The 19,150-nt window shown below is 35.9% G+C and overlaps 1 protein-coding gene across 5 annotated transcripts in view; it reads left to right on the top strand.

Moving 5' to 3' along the window:
- Nucleotides 1–19,150, top strand: part of ANGPT1 (angiopoietin 1) — a 245,140-nt gene that overhangs the window by 149,877 nt on the left and 76,113 nt on the right. For 4 of the 5 annotated variants that reach the window (XM_040494249.1, XM_040494251.1, XM_040494252.1 and 1 more), the window contains exons 3-4: nt 5,071–5,192; nt 18,876–19,108. In XM_040494249.1, coding sequence (XP_040350183.1) covers nt 5,071–5,192; nt 18,876–19,108 — 355 coding nt within the window. The remainder of the gene's footprint in view (nt 1–5,070; nt 5,193–18,875; nt 19,109–19,150) is intronic. The other variant, XM_040494250.1, reaches the window with a different exon arrangement.

Raw genomic sequence — 19,150 nt, 5'->3', positions numbered from 1 at the left:
GAAGCACAAATGCCAGCTTGCCGCACTCTCAGTGATGCTATTTTAACTCAGGGTAGAAGCATCCATGTCTCGCCATCTTAGTTGTCTACTTTCCCTTTGGAAAGTAGCAGATAACCTGGAGGGGGTACTTTGTCACACTGCCCACTATTGACCAAATAAATTCTTTCACCAAGTTTTAAAATGGTGATCTTCTGATTCCTTGAACACATAGCAGCCTTTATTCCATTGTAAAAATCTAATTATCAAGACATCATATTTTGTGTTACATTTTTCATTTGAAAAACAAAATTAAAGTAAAAAGAAGTATAAACTACAAACAAAGCTGATTTCAAAGCTAACGTGCTAAGAAGGAAATGTTCTTTTGTGGGAGATTTTCCTTTTAAGCAAGATCAGAGGCACTCTTAAAAGTATTAAAGGGAAGCTGGCTGAAATTCTCTAACTCACTTTGGTTGCAAAACTAGTAGTTTTTATTTAAAAAATTTTATTTTTCTTTTTTTTTTTTTTTTAATTTTTTTTTCAACGTTTTTATTTATTTTTGGGACAGAGAGAGACAGAGCATGAACGGGGGAGGGTCAGAGAGAGAGGGAGACACAGAATCGGAAACAGGCTCCAGGCTCCGAGCCACCAGCCCAGAGCCCGACGCGGGGCTCGAACTCACGGACCGCGAGATCGTGACCTGGCTGAAGTCAGACGCTTAACCGACTGCGCCACCCAGGCGTCCCAAAAATTTTTATTTTTCAATGAAAGAACTAACATTTTAGAGTTCATAACTTCTCAGTTTCAAGTCTTATGTCTTACATAAGGAAGATACCCCTCCCTCCTTCCTTCCTTCCCTCCTTTCTTTCTTTCTTTCTTTCTTTCTTTCTTTCTAGATGTACATTGGAATATATTTAGGCTAAACAAAATGAAATGTCTTAGTCATTTTAATGGAACACTTAGATTATTGCTAAGCAGCAAGTTTCACAGACACATGGCAAGAAAGTAGCCAATTTATCATAGTTTCTTGTACAATTCTCATGGTAGCTCGTTTTTGAACTGTAGGCCTGTGTTAATACATCAGTGGAGAGAATTGAAATAAAGTGGTTATTTGGTCAAAGTGATGGGAAAATAAGAGAAGGGATTGGCATTTGTTCTCAGGAGTGACCTGAGATGACCTGACACCTAGCCTGGACTAAGTGAGATTTGAGATCTGTCTCTCTCCTTCTCTTATATTCAGATGCTTCTTTAGATTTAGATTTTAGATTGTTATCATTGAAGGCCCACTTAACATTCACATGGCCTGCTACCCTCTCCCTGACAATGACCCAACTTGAAAAATAACTCACTGTCCATTGTCTAGTATATCATCCAACAAATAGCTCTGACTGTGCCAGTATGCCACCCATGCTGGGCACTGGCAGTGTGGAGGGCTCCAGATGGAGTAGTCCTGTCTCTGTGTAACTGACATCCTCCTGGGGGTAGAGAAACAGCAAATGAGCGAACAGAAGATAATTTCCAATAGTGATGATTTTATAAAGCCAATAAAACAAGGGTGACTTGATGGAGGATGATGGGGAGTTATATTTCAAACAGTTGCCAGGAAGAGCCTCCATAAGGAAGAATTGATTGATAAGAAATTAGCCATGCATCTGGGATATGGTGGGCAACTGCAAATGCAAAGGCCCTGAGGTAGCAATGAATTTGGCATGTTGGGGTGGCAAGAAGAAGGACAATGTGGTTAGAGCATAATAAAACAAGAAAGGGAATGGCAGGATGAGATCTGAGAAGTAAGTAGTGTTCTGATCACATAGGACCATGTGGGCCAGGCTAAGAACTTTGGAATTTATTCACATTGCAAAGAGAAGCAATGAACAGATTTAACATTGGTGATGACATAAGGTGACGTATGTTTTTAAAAAGATCATTCTGGTGTTATGTAGCAAACTGACTGGAGGTAGGACAAAGTGGAGAAAAATTAGGAACTGTTATAGTCTCCAGACTTACGTATAGACAGCTTCATTTTTAATTTTAGATAGCTCAATTCTCTTCTCAGTGTTCTCTCAATATATATATATTATAATATATAATATAGTAATAATACTATACTGTATATAATAATATATTATATAATATATTATTATATATTATATAATATATATTATAATATATAATTATATAATCATATAATATATTATATACTATATATTATATTATAATATATTATAATAATAATACTATACTGTGTCTAATAATTAGTATAGTATAGTATAATAATATATAGTATAGTATTACTATACTATATAAATTATATATAAATTATATAATTATTACTATACTATATATAATATAGTATTAATATAATACTATACTATATATAGTATTATATGTAATTATATGTATAATAATATATATTATATAGTAATTCTAGTTAATAAACAAAAAACTTGCATAGAAAAAATATGTTTACCAGTTCAAAATTAAATTGTGCATATCCCCAATCCTTACATTCTCTACCATTCTCTCCTCTGGGCTGCTTTGAACTCTGTCCTCAAATCCCAGTTCCTCTTGCTCCTGTTTTTCCTCAAATGAAGTGACTCAGTAGAGGAAAATATTTTTTTTTAACTCTAAAACACTCCATAAGTATTGATTAATAGTAGTAACTTTTAGATTGGCTTTCAGATCTATATTTATGACAATTTTATGAATGAATCATAGAAACTTCAAACTTTTTGTTGTTTATTTATTTTTGAGAGAGAGAGAGAGTGCAAGTGGAGGAGGTGCAGAGAGAGGAGGGGACAGAGGATCCAAAGTGAGCTTCATGCTGACAGCAGCGAGCCCAACTAGGCTCGGACTCATGAACGTCGAGAACATGACCTGAGCCAAAGTTGGTTGCTCGATCGACTGAGCCACCAAGGTGCCCTGAAACTTCAAACTTTTTTAAAGCACAAATGCCCCATCTTGCTATTTTCTTGCCCACTCCTTCACCATCCAACACGTCACCCCTCCCCCACCATGGGACTGAGACCCAGGTGAATGGAGTGGGATCAAGTCATGCAAAATGAAATAACACATGTGCAGAGGCAGATCCTGTCTTTATTTTAAAATTATACTATGTTCAGCATGGATATTTTTGCACTAATTTTGATCTTTCAAAATGTTGCATTAAAATATTATCTTGATTACTGAATTTCTTGACATCTGCTTAAATTTTACAACTGAGAAAATTGCCTCTCTCATCTCTCCCGAGTTCTTGTCCTCCTCTCTTGAAAATCCATCCCCTTCCCCCACAACCTCTCATAGCCCAAGTCTAACCCTGGTCGTATCAGTATATTTTGAAAAGGTTATGTGCATCTGATGTAATCCCAGGTTTAGACCTGCTACAGAAAAGGAGGAAAGCTCTAATAGTGTCATTTTTAGAGGAGGACCTACAGATTGATATTGATCCTCCAGAAGGATTTCCAGGTCCCTTTCAAAAAGTAATTCTTTTTTTTTTTTTTAAGGGTTTTTTTTGTTGTTGTTGTTTTGTTTTGTTTTTTAATTCTGAGAGACAGAGAGAGAGAGCACAAGTTGGTGAGGGGGAGAGAGAGGGAAAGAGAGAATCTCAAGCAGTCTCCATGCTGTTAGTGCAGAGCCCGACATGGTACTTGAACCCACAAACCTCCACAAACTGTGAGATCATAACCTGAGCTGAAACCAAGACCTGGGTGCTTACCCAACTGAGCCACCCAGTAAGAAAAGTGTGATGGTTTTAAATTTTCAAATGACATAGGAAGCTTTTAAGCTAATTATACTTTTTTTTTCCTTGCTTTGTTTACCACCCTTAGAGAAGACTCCGGTAGAAGGGGTGGACACAATGGGGCGCCTGGGTGGCGCAGTCGGTTAAGCGTCCGACTTCAGCCAGGTCACGATCTCGCGTGTCCGTGAGTTCGAGCCCCGCGTCAGGCTCTGTGCTGACAGCTCGGAGCCTGGAGCCTGTTTCAGATTCTGTGTCTCCCTCTCTCTCTCTGACCCTCCCCCATTCATGCTCTGTCTCTCTCTGTCTCAAAAATAAATAAATGTTAAAAAAAAAATTTTTTTTTAAAAAGAAGGGGTGGACACAACAGAGATAGGGAGGCATAAAGACAGTGGCACAGTTTGAAGGCATCTTATAGGATTGAAGTGTGTGATGTGTTTTTTTGGAGAATGAACCCAAAGCCTTTGGGCTTATGACTCACAGACTCACGTTATATTAAAGCCTGACTAGCAACATGAGTCTTGATGATTCAAGAGAAGTTGAACATTTATATTTTCTAGAGTACCCAGTGTAGTGCAGTTGAAAAGAATACTACAGTCTGTCTTCAGTGCAATCTGGGTTCCTGGTCCCTTCATTTGCTCAGATGAAGACCCAAGATGGTTTAACTAAACCTCTTAGTGTTCTGTGTAGAACATTAAAATTAGAGTCACACTATCTGGGTTCAGAACCCAGTCCTTCCCTTGGTTCCTGCATCAGTTTTGGCCTCTCTCTGAACCTTAATTTCCTCATTTATAAAGTGATGGTAGCAATTCTTCCTTAGTGTGTTATGTGCCCATGTCCATAAAATGACATGATATCTGGAAGGGCTGGCATGACCTAATATGATAGTTATTCAATAACTTTGTAGTCATTAATCTGTCTAAACTATGTCAAGAGCTGTTTACACATTTATAATTAATTTTTTTAAGGTAAGGGATCGAAGCAGGCAAATTTTACTTGCCTATTAGCTATTAATTGTTGTACACAATATCTAAGACTTTATAATAATTCTCATCATATAAATATTGGAGGCAAGCAGCACAATAGAATATCCTAGGGATTCAGGACATGAACATTTATATATGAACATGGATTTAACAATTCAATTTTCTCATTCAACTGCAACCTCAGTCTCGAATGAATACAATGATTAGGACACATTGTAAAACATTAATTAGTAGAATGTAGACCATTTAATTAATTATTCTGGAAGAAGTGTCATTTTAAAAGGAAACATAGCTAAATGAAAAACTAAAACTTCTTTTCAGTCTTTGTGATTGAAGTTTGAAATGTTTTTATCTTTTATCTTTTATCTTGAGGTACTAAATCAAACTTCTCGGCTTGAAATACAACTGCTAGAGAATTCATTATCAACATACAAGCTAGAGAAGCAGCTTCTTCAACAGACAAATGAAATCTTAAAGATTCATGAGAAAAACAGGTGAGGATTGTTGTATTCCAAATATTTACAGGTGTACTTATTTTTATCCTTCACCTTTCTGTCAACACTTAAAAAAAAAGATTGAGGTGGTTTGCAAAAATGGAAATATAGAGGCAATATAAGAAGAATAATACTGTTGCTTACACTCTTGAAACATTTGCTTTTTATAACTTTTAGCACTAATTTATCTAATGTTTAGTTGTGCAAATTCTACCATATCCACAAAAATTGATTCTATGATTGAATTCAGTGACACAAAATAGTGACAGTTTTCAGCAGGATGAAATCTGTAGCAATAGAGGAAAAAAGTAGTCTCTGAAACTCTATAACTTGAATTGTCACTCTCTCTGCCCTTAAACTTTCACAAAACTACAAAATTGTTGAATTCAGAGATCTTGCACTGGAGAGAAGCAGATTTTATTTTTCCCAGAAAATTATTTACGTGTAAAGCTAATTTAAGAGTTGCTCACCACCACCCCCACCCCAGCCTTTTCCCCATTTAAAGTTATTTACTCTGGATATAATAATTTATTTAGTTTTATAGATGTGTTTTATAAACTGTGAATCATCTCAGGTAAGTGAAATGGGACTTAAAGATCACCCCAGAGGTGGGATGGCATATAGACTATATCATTTTGAAGTTATTGGCATTCATGGTGGATAATTCAATCAAAGCAATGACCTCTGTAGGACAAATGCATTGCTTGTTAAGTGGCTTCTGGATATTTGGATGGCTTGAAGACGTTTCAGTTTTTGTCCATTATATTGGGTTTAAAACCATTGTGTTGCTAGAAACTAGTTCAATACCTTGTGTCATTAGAACTAGAGTTTCCATCATGTTTCTCACCAGGAAGTTACCTACGAGGACTGCTGGTTCTCTTACTTTACAGATGAGGGGATAGACTTAGTGGAAGTGAGTGATTTGTCCAAGGTTACACAGCTTGCTGGTAGCACAGCTGGGAATGTAATTCAGGTTTCTTTCTTCCTAGCCCTGCTCTTTCCACTGTAGCACATGTTCTTTCAATACCACTATCTGCAGCCTTGAAAGATTCCCTAACTATACACTAAAAGTAGCCCTTAGTGACAACAATTACAGTGGAACTTATACATGAAGAAGATAAACCTGGCTGTTGATTTAGAGTCTGAAAGGGGTCATGCATACTCTATGACTTGTATTTCTAAGTTTTACATTTATTTATCTTTGTACTGTGTCACGGGGTAAACTGTATAACTATAAATAAACTTGACAGGACTTGACCCTGAACTGGTTGCATAATGAAATGTTTTGGAATTGAAAATCCTGCTGAAAAGTACCATTTATTCTCCTGCTGTTTCACAGTAACCAGACATATACATGTAGCAGGTATATTTTACTTCAACCATCCCTCGGTTTTAGGGTCCCACCATGCTTTAACTTGGTTGCTAAAAGTGAACCCCCTTATAGTCATGTATTTCAATATGCTACTGTGAAAGCTTTGTCTAGGAATGGATAAGTAAAATGAAGTTTTTACCTTATTTTTCAGTTGTTTTTATAATTACGTAAATAACAGACCCTTAATGTAGAAAAAGGAGAAAGTACACAAAATAAAATGAAAAACCACAATCCTGACACATTGAGAAAGCTGCATATGTTGCTATATGTTATATAAAAACATATATTTTTTGTGGAAAGCTGTGTCATGCTATACACACTATTTTTCAGCCTGCTTTCTTTGGAAACATATCTTTTCTCATGAATAAATATTCATCTAATATCATTCTTAATAATTGCATGGTATTTCGTTTTAAGGTGTAACCTAGGGTGCTTTCAGTCTCTCACTAAGTATGTTACCATATATGATTTATCTTTTAAAAAGTTGTCAGTATGAATCTACATTCTTCAGTTCTTCCCCTGCTGATATGTGTATTATCTCTTGGTCCGCATCTGACACTTGAGCTGTCAGGATACCATAAAAAAACCCGGGAGGACTAAAAGGTCTCACTCTTAACTACAAAAACAACTGCTGTCCCTTAAGTGTCACTGTACTCAGCTCTCTCTCTCTCCCTCTCCCTCTCTCTAGGTGGCTCTGCCTCTTTCTCTTTCCCTCTTTTCTTCTCATATTCATTCTTTCTTTTCCTTTTTCTTCTTCTTTTTCTTTTCTTCTTCTTTCTTTTTCTTTTTTCTTAAATATATCCCTTCTATCTTATTTCCAAATCATTTTGGGTTTTTTGTTTTTCCATCATAATTCTTGATATGGCACGTAGTATCATTTCCTACTATGGAATTCTCACCATGAAATTGTCTGTTGAAGGGAACCTGCTTACAAGCTGTTCTCTCTATTCCATTGGTAAAGCTGAGTCAAGGTTCAAGCACTTGAAAGACCTCTGCTTCAGGCCAAGTAAAAGAGGCTTGTCCTGGGCCATAGCCTCTCAGAGGAGGCTCCTTATCCCCAGCACATACCTGCCTTCTGCTGATGGATTTTTTTTCCCTTATTAAATTCTAATTTCTAAGGAAAATTCAGGCCTTCTTATATTACAAATCACAACACTTATTGCTAGTGATGGTTTTTTCAGAGTTGTAACAATTCCTTTTTCCAGAAATATAACTATTTCACAATGAATTCAGGGATTTAGGTTTTAACTTGAAATTTCTCTGTGCTCATGCCTGAAAAAACTTACATGCATCCTTTCCTCCTACTCTGCACTCCTCTCTCTCTCTCTTTGACACTCAAGTATAGCATTACTTCACCTGTGGTTCCTGAGGGCATTTTTCTATCATGTGCCCTATCTCCTGACATTGCTGTATCTCTGTAGTAATCTGTGTCTTCGTGTTGAAGGATCAAATGTGTTTAGCGGAGGGTTGGTGGAATATTTGTTCTTAAACCAGGTATAGTCTTCTATGAACCACTTAAAGTAAAATGTGCTTTACTTTATTGAAAAAAAATATCCTTTTGTGATGTACAGCATACTTCCCCTGTTGTGTTTATTGTTATTGTTTATTTCCCTATGTGAAATGAAATTATAGGAATTCTGCTCAGCACTTTCTAGAGCAACAAAGAATTACTACCCGCCCCCCAACACCATTTAAGTGGATTGAAGGTCAAAGTCATACGTTAAGCTGTTTATATATTTTTAAAGAAGCTTATTGATTATCCCTACCTATTCCTTAAATAAATCTTAATCCTCCAAATGTAGCAAAAAGCTATTTCTACATTTAGGCATGTCTGAAATGTAGGAACAACATGCCTTTAGTTGGCCAGGTCTGGTTTGGATCAGCTAATACACTTTGCAAAGGGGATTATCTAAATTAAGCTTTGCTTCCTCCCCATGGAATGTCAGGGGTTGTGTCTGGGTGTGTGACTTACCAGCTTTGAGTGTGATGGGGCCTCAGCTGCCAAGTCGGTGAGCTGGCCCTTATGAGGGTCCACCACTTCTTTGGCAGAACAAGGAGGAATATTTTATGGACGGGATTATACTACACAATCATGCTGAGAGGTCCTGCTGATTTACATCCTGACAAATTAAATGCATCACTTGTAGGGTTGAAAAAGGATTTTGGGGCTCATTAGATTCACTTCTTTATCCACTAAATGGCCAAAGGCACAAAGCAAGAATAGGATTAGCAACATTTGCTCTACTGTTTGTTTTCCTAACAGTCTAGTAGGGGGTGACTCCAAAAAGCTTCCAGTTTGCTTTCTTTAGGAATTTTTTTTTTCTTTTGTTGGATGCTATCCTAATCTTACAATGGTTTTGTTCCTTACCTCAAGGAAAGAGCATTTGGAAGTAAGAGATGAGTAATTGGCCCATGTAATTGAAATTATCAACCAAGAACCCAAGAAATTATTAATGTTTACCTTGCACATAGAGGGCTGGATCACAAAGTGGAACATGTAATTGTCAACTTTTATTAGATTCCTCTAGTATATTTCCTGTCAAGTCAACTCAAGACCATAGAAAAGAGAGATGGATGGGGAAAGATATCATAGTTCAAATCCTTAGAGCTGAACCAAACATGTAACTGAATATTTTGATCTAAAAGTTTGGTAAACTGATTGGGTTTCAAGACATCTGTCCATCTCTGTCTTAACCCCAACTTTTTCCAAGGTGGGAGCAGAGCCAGGCAAAAAATTATTCCAGAAGAAATTATTCTGCCTGACCAGGAGGGTACACAGGAAGGGAAGGGAGCATCTTATGTACACAAATATGCAGTACTGGGGCTTTCCTGATAATTGTGTTGAATATATAGAGTGAATATTAGGGAAATTTCTGGTAACACCCATCCAGTGACATGAAACTACACATGTGATGGACATTCCAAGATAATTTTATCAAAACTATCTGCTACCTACCTAATATCAGGCGAACATCTGTGCCAGGTGCTTTACCTACATTACTGCTAATCCACCAACTAATTCTGCAGAGTATCTATTATTATTTCTATTTTATATAGAAAGGGAAGTTCACAAAGGTCAGGTTTACTTGTCCATGACCAAACAGCTAGTTTATGGCAAAATTAGGGTTCAAGTCCATAATGATTTCCTGTCTTAAATATTATAAAAATATTTTTTCAACATGATGCAGCCTCAAGACTAATTGATGTGGCTGTCAAGTATCCTCTTAATACAAACAGATATAAGTTTAAAGAAAGGGGTAAGCCAGTTGTTTTTGGCCTATTCCTATATAGATCATTATTTATTCCTGCTAATACTGGAGTAGGAAATATGAAGTATTTATTTTACCTTGGGAATTCACTGAACTGATTTGACAAGCCTCATCTATCTTCTAGCTGGAATTTATGGGAAGTTACTAAGTTAACTAATTTTAAGTGATTGAAATGTGTGTACTTTCAAGATACTAAATTATATCTTACAAACAAATTACTGTCATGGCATAATAAAATATTGATTTTAATCCTGAAGATGCTTAAAGAAATGAAAAGTTAAGTCACAGTCTTTAAATTAATTAATTTTTTTTTCAACGTTTATTTATTTTTGGGACAGAGAGAGACAGAGCATGAACGGGGGAGGGGCAGAGAGAGAGGGAGACACAGAATCGGAAACAGGCTCCAGGCTCTGAGCCATCAGCCCAGAGCCTGACGCGGGGCTCGAACTCACGGACCGCGAGATCATGACCTGGCTGAAGTCAGACGCTTAACCGACTGCGCCACCCAGGCGCCCCACAGTCTTTAAATTAAAGCCATCTTCCATTTGATAAGTTCTTTACAAAATACTAAGGTAAAATCCTGCTAACTTCTAGCATTAGATTAGGCTGAATTATATTAGTTGTGTATAGTAGGGATCAATAAAAAGCATTTCAATTTATATTACTCTGTTCTGTACCTTGTAAATGGAATACCTACAGATTGATTGAATGGGACATTTTTTTCCTCCACTCCTGTTTTTTTATTTTATTTTATTTTTTATTTTTTTTTTAATTTACATCCAAATTAGTTAGCATATAGTGCAACAATGATTTCAGGAGTAGATTCCTTAATGCCCCTTACCCATTTAGCCCATCCCTCCTCCCACAACCCCTCCAGTAACCCTCAGTTTGTTCTCCATATTTATGAATCTCTTTTGTTTTGTCCCCTCCCTGTTTTTATATTATTTTTGTTTCCCTTCCCTTATGTTCATCTGCTTTGTCTCTTAAAGTCCTCATATGAGTGAAGTGACATGACTTTTGTCTTTCTCTGACTGACTAATTTCACTTAGCATAATACCCTCCAGTTCTATCCACGTAGTTGCAAATGGCAAGATTTCATTCTTTTTGATTGCCTAGTAATCTCGATTGTATATATACACCACATCTTCTTTATTCATTCATCCATCGATGGACATTTGGGCTCTTTCCATACTTTGGCTATTGTTGATAGTGCTGCTATAAACATGGGGGTGCATGTGTCCCTTCGAAACAGCACACCTGTATCCCTTGGATAAATGCCTAGTAGTGCAATTGCTGGGTTCTATTTTTAGTTTTTTGAGGAACCTCCATACTGTTTTCCAGAGTGGCTGCTCCAGCCTGCATTGCCACCAACAATGCAAAAGAGATCCTCTTTCTCCACATCCTCACCAACATCTGTTGTTGCCTGAGTTGTTAATGTTAGCCATTCTGACAGGTGTGAGGTGGTATCTCATTGCGGTTTTGATTTGTATTTCCCTGATGATGAGTGATGTTGAGCATTTTTTCATGTGTCAGCCATCTGGATGTCTTCCTTGGAGAGGTGTCTATTCATGTATTTAGAAAATGAATTTAATGGCATATAGCATTTTTAAAAACTTCAATTTCATTAATTTTAGGATTTTAGAGTGAAATAGAATTCAGAATCAAACTGAAAATCCAAGAGTAATCTTAATTTTTTCCTTTCCCTGATTCCTCGCAACTCACAGTGACTGTTGATACTGTCAGCCCCATCCCCTAAATATTTTTTTCTTCATCTATCTTGTTCATTTTATTGCCACTGACTGTGTCTTAAGTCCAACTCCCATTATTTTTTGTCTCGGTCATTGCAGTGACCTCTGTGCTTTAAGCCTTATGTCTCTCAAATTGATCATACAGAGCTCTGCCAAAGTCTTCTTTCTAAAATGCAAGTCAGATGATTTTTCACTCTTTTTAGGTCCCCAACACTAATTCAGCCCAACTTTTTAATCTCTATATAGCATCTACCTAATCCCATATTGATTCTCTGTAACTAACTGAAGAGAGTTCAAGTTTTTTAGCACTGAACACAATCCATGATCATTATTATCCTAATTTTGTAGCCTTATTTATTCAAATCTTATATTTTAGAAAGTATGGTCAGATGGCTGAAAACATGAACTCTGAGGCCAGACTGCCTAGGTTTTGTTTTTCCATTTTCATATTATAACCGACTCTGCCACATACTATTTCTGTGACTTTGGGCAAGTTACTTAAACTCATTGTACTTTGGTTTCCTAATTTCTAACACTGGGATGATAATAATAGCACATGGAATTGATGTGAGGATTAATTGAGTTAATGCATATAAAGCACTGAGAAGTGCCAGACACACATAACAAGTGTTTAATCATGCAAGTTGTTAGTATCACACTGTAAGTCTTGAAGTTATTTCATCTGATGTTTTGATTTGTCTGAAATGCTCTGTAGTTCTTTATTCAACTCACAAACTCCCGTTCACCCTTCAAAACTCAGTGCAAATGTTAACTTCCCTAAGAACCCTTCTCTGATTCTACCTGATATATTCAGTCATTACAACTTATATGATAACACTGTACATTGTTTTCCCCCATGATTTCACTTAACCCATCACACTGTAATATGTGTGTATATGTGTGCTTGTATGTGTGTGTGTGTGTGTGTGTGTGTGTGTGTGTGTGTGTGTATGTTTATCTGTCTCTCTACTATTGGGCTGTGACCTTCTGGAACACAGAGATTATATTTTATTTATCTTTGTCTTCATGCTCCCAGGCACAATTCTCTACACGTTGTATATATAGTATTAAGTGCTTTTTGAACGTTGAATGAATGATGAACTGGCAAATGTCCCGGTAGTTCTATCCCAACAAATGTCATTTATCTCTGTACACACACATACACACACACAGACACACAGAAAACAAAAACTAAAAAATATTTTTGATGGAAAACACAAACCACCTAGTTTATATTAAATATTGTAAATACATTAACAGTCCTTAACATAAATAAAATAGAGATGGTGTTTACACTGCTACTCTGCATCCTCAAAAGCCCACTGCACGGCTCCCAAGGTTATCAGTCCACATTTTGACGTTTGCTAATTCAGCCCAAGTTTTAAATATCTTTTTTTAAATGTTTATTTACTTTTTGAGAGATACAGACCATGAGCAGGGGAAGGGCAGAGAGAGAGGGAGACACAGAATCTGAAGCAGGCTCCAGGCTCTGAGCTGTCAGTACAGAGCCCAATATGGGGCTCAGGCTCACAAACTGTGAGATAATGACCTGAGCCAAAGTCAGATGCTTAGCTGACTGAGCCACCCAAGTGCCCTCCAAGTTTTAAATTTTTAGATAACATCTTGCCAGACCATTCTAGACTCATGACTTTTTAACACATCTCTCTGATTAATAAAAAAGTAACACAGACTTGATCTAAACATTAAATTATATACAAAAGTATACAATTAAAGGCCAAGCCTCTCTAATTCCATACTTCTCCACCATTACCACTTACTGCAGAGAATCATCAGTAACAGATTAAGTTGGGGACTTTTTCTTCCAGACTTTTTCTATGAATATACTAGGATATACGTGTGAATATTTATTGTGTGTTTACACAGACACACACTCATATCCAGTCACACACATGCATAAATACGTATTGAAATGATGAATACATATGTGTATAGATTGTAACTACTTTTTAAATGCTGGATTTATTTCTACTTTATAAAAATTTATCATGGATATATTACACATATAACTATATACACATGTCTCTCATTCCTAGGTATAGATACACTATAATTTAAAATTTATTAGAATTTTTATGTGATTATTTAAAATTTTCATACATATTGACAAATTATCTCCAAATTTTATATTCTCCCCAAGTGTGCATGGGCTTTCTAATTTCCCAAGCCTTGCTAACCACTTTATTAATCTTGCCTACTTGAAAAGTTAGGTTGTACACCTTTTCATGTTTATTGACCACTTGCATTTCTTCTTCTATGACTAGCGTATTCATGTATGTTTCCCTTTTTTCTATTTCATTGTTTATCTTTGTTTGATTAACTCATGCAAGCCCTTCAATGGATATTAAAACTTTGTCATATATGTGGCAAAGATGTGTTTCTGTGGTTTGTCACTTATTGGGCATTTTTTTATAGAAGTATTCCATTTTTATATTTTACAGTGTATCCATTTGTATTTTTATCTTGCTTTCTGACTTCCACACATATTTAGTTTATTTTTATTTACCCCAAATAAAAAAAATATTTGCCAATGTTTACTTGTAGTAATCTATGATTCTGCTCCACATTTGAATTACATCAACATTTGGCTTTATATTTTAAGAGAAAATGTGCTGTGTTCAAGTTAAAAATTTAAAGTATAAATTTAACCTGTACTCACTGTACTCTTGTTTGGAAGGGGAAAAAATTGATCTTTAAAACCCATATTTGCAACACATGTTGACACCTTACATATTAAAAACAATTAAAAAATGGAAACATCTGTGAGCAGTTTCAGACAGATAAAAATGAGAAGGTTTCTATATTTTCAACATCTTCCTCCTTGTTTTAGGACTATCTTTACACACATTGAGCTTAGGCAACTGTCACCACTGTGAATTCATTGGCTGCTATGTTAAGAACTCTATTGTGGGAAACAATTTGAAAGGGAGAGCTTTTTCTGTGAAAGTTTCAAGATGTGTTCAATGATCTGAAATATTTCCAATAAGACATGTTGGAGGAGGCCGACTGTGGAAATGGAAAGAAGTCAACCAAAATCTTCAAATAAAGTTTTGTATATACTCAATTAGAACCTTTTACTGAAGTTCAAGACCTAGATTATTTTGTTTATTTTATTCTTCATTAAAGTGCACCTCTGCCTTAAACTAGAAGTTAAGTGCCAAAATTTTATGCATGTGTCGTCTCAAAGTGCTTCTAGAAAGATGGGAAACAGGAAGTACTGAAAATCCTGTGAGAAACTCTGTCTTCAGATTTCTAGCTCTATTTGTATAGATTTAGGTACACAGTTTCGTAAATTGTTGTTTCGTGGAACACGCATCCTAAAACATGTGTCATGATAAAAACTGTTTATTTAATCTAGGCTTCCCCAAAACTTGACAGAGGGATTCTTAACAAGTGAACACCTGATAAAAACATACTGAATGCACTCTAGAACACAGTGTACTGGAGTGTAGATTCAGCATCCACGTTTCAGATTATGCCTTTGTGTGTAAACTAAACTCGTTGCCCCAGGCCATCATCAGGGAGAATTAGAACTACTTTGGCTATTTAATTTTAAGACACTAGAGCTGTAATGTTGTCCTTCACATCAGCCTTCATTTATAGAGGTCTCTGTATCTAGCTGAAGTGACCTCTCCCAACTGATACGGAGAGGGAAAATGTAAGAGAACCAGTAAAAGTCTTCAGGACAAACTGGATAAAATTAAATTTAATGGCAAAGCAGTTAAGGCAGAGTGATGTTTAAGAAAATCTCAGTTCAGATTTAAAAAAAACTGGCTTGACAAAGAAACTTTGTTTTTATGCATGTAAAAGATTGGTAGGTTGAAATATTGTGAAAGACAAGCTCCCAGAATAACCAGGTGGAGCTAAGGAGATGTTAAAGTAATGCCTTGATTCCTGATAAAATATAAATGGGTGGAAGAAGTAGGTATATTATATATATTTGATTATACCAAATCAAAGTGGAGCGACTCTCATGCTAGCGTTCATAGCACTGGGCTGTCGTGGGCACATTTCTAGTCTGACAAGTTATAAGACATGGCTTTTTATCTTGGTTCTGACACCACAAGAGCACAATTTTTGGGTAAGATATTTAGATTCATACTAACTGGGACTTGTAATATCTACTAAGTCTGAATCTCTATATTGCTTTAAGAATCAAAGGAGAAGGGTTTTAAAGTGCTACCCAGTTATAATGGTATATTACAAGAATGTGATTAATAAATAGAGATGGCATGTGAATTTTTCTAGCAAGAAAGTTTTGGATTCAAACCAGTTTGGAATGATGAGAAGAAGGGGCTGACTTCCCAAGTAAATAACTAATGGATGAGAAGTATCAAAGGAAAGAGAATAGGGTTTTTTTGGAAGCCAAACGTGAAGAGAAGATGGAAGTAAGGGATGAGCAGTGTCCGAGAAAACGGAAGGGCCAAGAGGAGATCAGTCTTGCCTGAAGAAGTCTAAAAAGTTATAATTAACATAAAGGATATACTTAATAAAATTAGTAATTCCTACAGTGTAAAAGTTGCTAAAGGAACTCCAAGTGAAGAAATGAGATGAGAAAATGGCTGGAAGAGATGGTGAACTGAAGCAATGTGACATGTTTCCAGTTTGCCTGTAGTTTCATGCATATTATTTTTTCCTGCATATATTCCATTCCAAATCCTGTGAGGTGTCTGTGATGCAGAACAGGGTTCCTACTTCTGTGAGCAGTTCCATCTATACTTTGCATAAATATCTATTTTAAGATGACAGGCTATGTTGATTTCTTTTGATACCTGGTAGTCATGGTGCAGTAAAGGTTGTTCAGTGAATTGTGAAAATTAATGTTTTTTTTTTTTCCAATGTGTTAAGTGGATATTCTTTTTACTCAGAAAATTCAGGCCTTTTCTTCCATAAACCTGTGCCCAGAGTTGTTTCCTTTGACAACAGGAATTCTTTGATCAACTTTAAATTCTCAGCTCCTTCTGAATTATCCTGAAAAACAAAACAAATAAACAAACAAAATTCCTTTACTGACATTTCAGTTAGTAACCATCTTTAAGTATATATTCTCTTAAATAGGGAGCACATCAAAAGAAGTAGACAAACATTGAAACATTGGTGTAAAACCCAATAACATTATGTCTGACATGGAAGTTTCTTACAGCTGCTGTTGTTTTATTTGATGTATTCTCTCTAAAAATAAATCCCTAGAGTAAGAATGGCATCATTTTATGTTTTACATCGTGCTGAGAACACTATTGGCATTTAACAAGTAATAAATACAAGTTATAACTATAGCATGATATTTTCTAAACCTGAATGTTACCTACTGATTAGGAAAAATGAAAGGCCAATGCTCATCTGTTTTTAGAAACAAAATGGCAATTCAGATTTTTATCCAGTATTATATGACTACATCATCCAAATTTTGATCTTTACATTATTATCATTTTAACTTTTACTTTTTTAAGTTTAGTGTTTATTTATTTTTGAGGGGGGTGTACACAGAATCTGAAGCAGACTCCATGCTCCAAGCTGTCAGCACAGAGCCCGACACAGGGCTCAAACTCACAGACTGCGAGATCATGACCTGAGTTGAAGTCAGACACTTAACCGACTGAGCCGCCCAAGCACCCCTACATTATTATCATTTTAACAACCAATTCTTGGCAGTATACTATAACAGTTTTCTTGGCAGTATACTATAACCCTTGTGAATTTAAAAGACAATTTTTTTTGTAAGTTAACTGATTTTATATTATGAGCATCTTGTATCTGATCATTACCCCTAGGAGAATAAACAAAAATAATTAAAAAGTAAACTGAAAATGAGCCTAGAGACATGGCTTTTCTTATCTTGCACAAGTCACAGAGCTACCCCAAATGGGTCTCAGTGGAAATTTTCACATGTGAATCTGGACATGCTACCCAAGGTGTTGTAAATTAGTAGGGTGATATGAATAGAAGCATCCCAGTATTTTTCAGGCTTGGTATAATAGGCAACATGCCTGTCATATTCTGAGGCACATTTTCTTGGAAGACAGGTTTGTTGGCAATGATCCAGAATGCCCAAGAGCAGTTTTCTCCACACTTGTTAATCTGTGTACAGGCTAATCAGATATTCCAACTTGTCCCCTAGAACATCAAGTAGGAAAATTTGGCTCTTCTAACAGGCTCTGTTTTATGATTTTAAGTATTACATGTAAAACATTCCCTGGAGTCCCCTTTTTGAAAACTTATAGGAATGATTCAGTGCTACATTTCTCCAAGGTAAATAAGTGCCCAGTCTGGTATGTTACATTTGAATAACACCTTGTAAACGAAGGGCTAGTTGGACTTTCTGATTATGGAACTGAGAAAGAGTAAGGATTTCCTCTGAGGAATCTTAGTATATTATACACTCTATAAAATGTAAATACTTTTTATTTACAGTTGGTTGCTAGGATCCAAGAGTGCTTCTGCATTTTCTATCATTTTTAATGTGCAATATGCAAGGGGAGTATCTTTTGAAGAGTTGTGAGAGGAGGTTTCTCAGTTGAAGATTACATCACCCTGAGCAAAATTCCAAGTCTTTTGTAAAACCATGCCACCAGCCTGTGGTCTTCCTTTTCAGAACCATTTATGCAGTGATCTGTGAACTTGTGGTGCTTTTAGGCCTCATTCTGAAACTTAAGTTGAGAGACAAAATAAGCTGCGGTTATGATGCAGGACCAGGCATCAAAAATCCCAAGAAATCTAACTCACTTGATTTTACATAGCTTACTTTCTGGTCCTGTGGTTTCTGCATCAATATACTGTTACCTAGCCCCAACAGAACTATTGTGAAATTTAATCATTGTTAATATTTTGAGAATCCTAGATGAATGAAAAGTAAATTTAAAAAAATAGTTTCTATATTTTGTTCATATTTTTTCCTGAACTATTCTATCAGTTTCTCATTGGACCTATTTTCTTAATGAATGTTGAACTGTAACTTTTACAGACTCTGATCATTTGGGTTCAAGTCCGCTACCTTGGATATGAGATATACCTTAGGAATGAATTATATTTAAGAAACTGACGTTACTCTTACAACAAATGGTTTAGTAATTCTTCATTTGATATGCTATCTATATAAGTCCTAATTTAATATATGCATTAAATATTTATTTTATATATAGACTGAGTCTTCATTTATAAAATATTTCTACTGTGACGTACCTAACTAAAATTGCTGACTTTAAACAAACTCAGGAACTAGTTGAATCACATTTCTGTATACTGTTTTTAAAATAGTCGTGTCTTTATTTCCTTGTAGTTTATTAGAACATAAAATCTTAGAAATGGAGGGAAAGCACAAGGAAGAGTTGGACACCTTAAAAGAAGAGAGAGAGAATCTTCAAGTCTTGGTTACTCGTCAAACATACATTATTCAGGAACTGGAGAAACAATTGAACAGAGCCACCAACAATAATAGTGTCCTTCAGAAGCAGCAGCTGGAACTGATGGATACTGTGCATAACCTCGTCAGTCTTTGCACTAAAGAAGGTGGTAAGAATTTCTTCAGTGTGGCATAGTAGATACTTGATTTAA

The sequence above is a fragment of the Herpailurus yagouaroundi genome, unplaced genomic scaffold, assembly GCF_014898765.1.
Source record: "Herpailurus yagouaroundi ecotype Mexico unplaced genomic scaffold, PumYag 186, whole genome shotgun sequence".
NCBI classification, from domain to species: Eukaryota; Metazoa; Chordata; class Mammalia; order Carnivora; family Felidae; genus Herpailurus; species Herpailurus yagouaroundi.
This window is presented reverse-complemented; position numbering and strand designations above follow the sequence as displayed.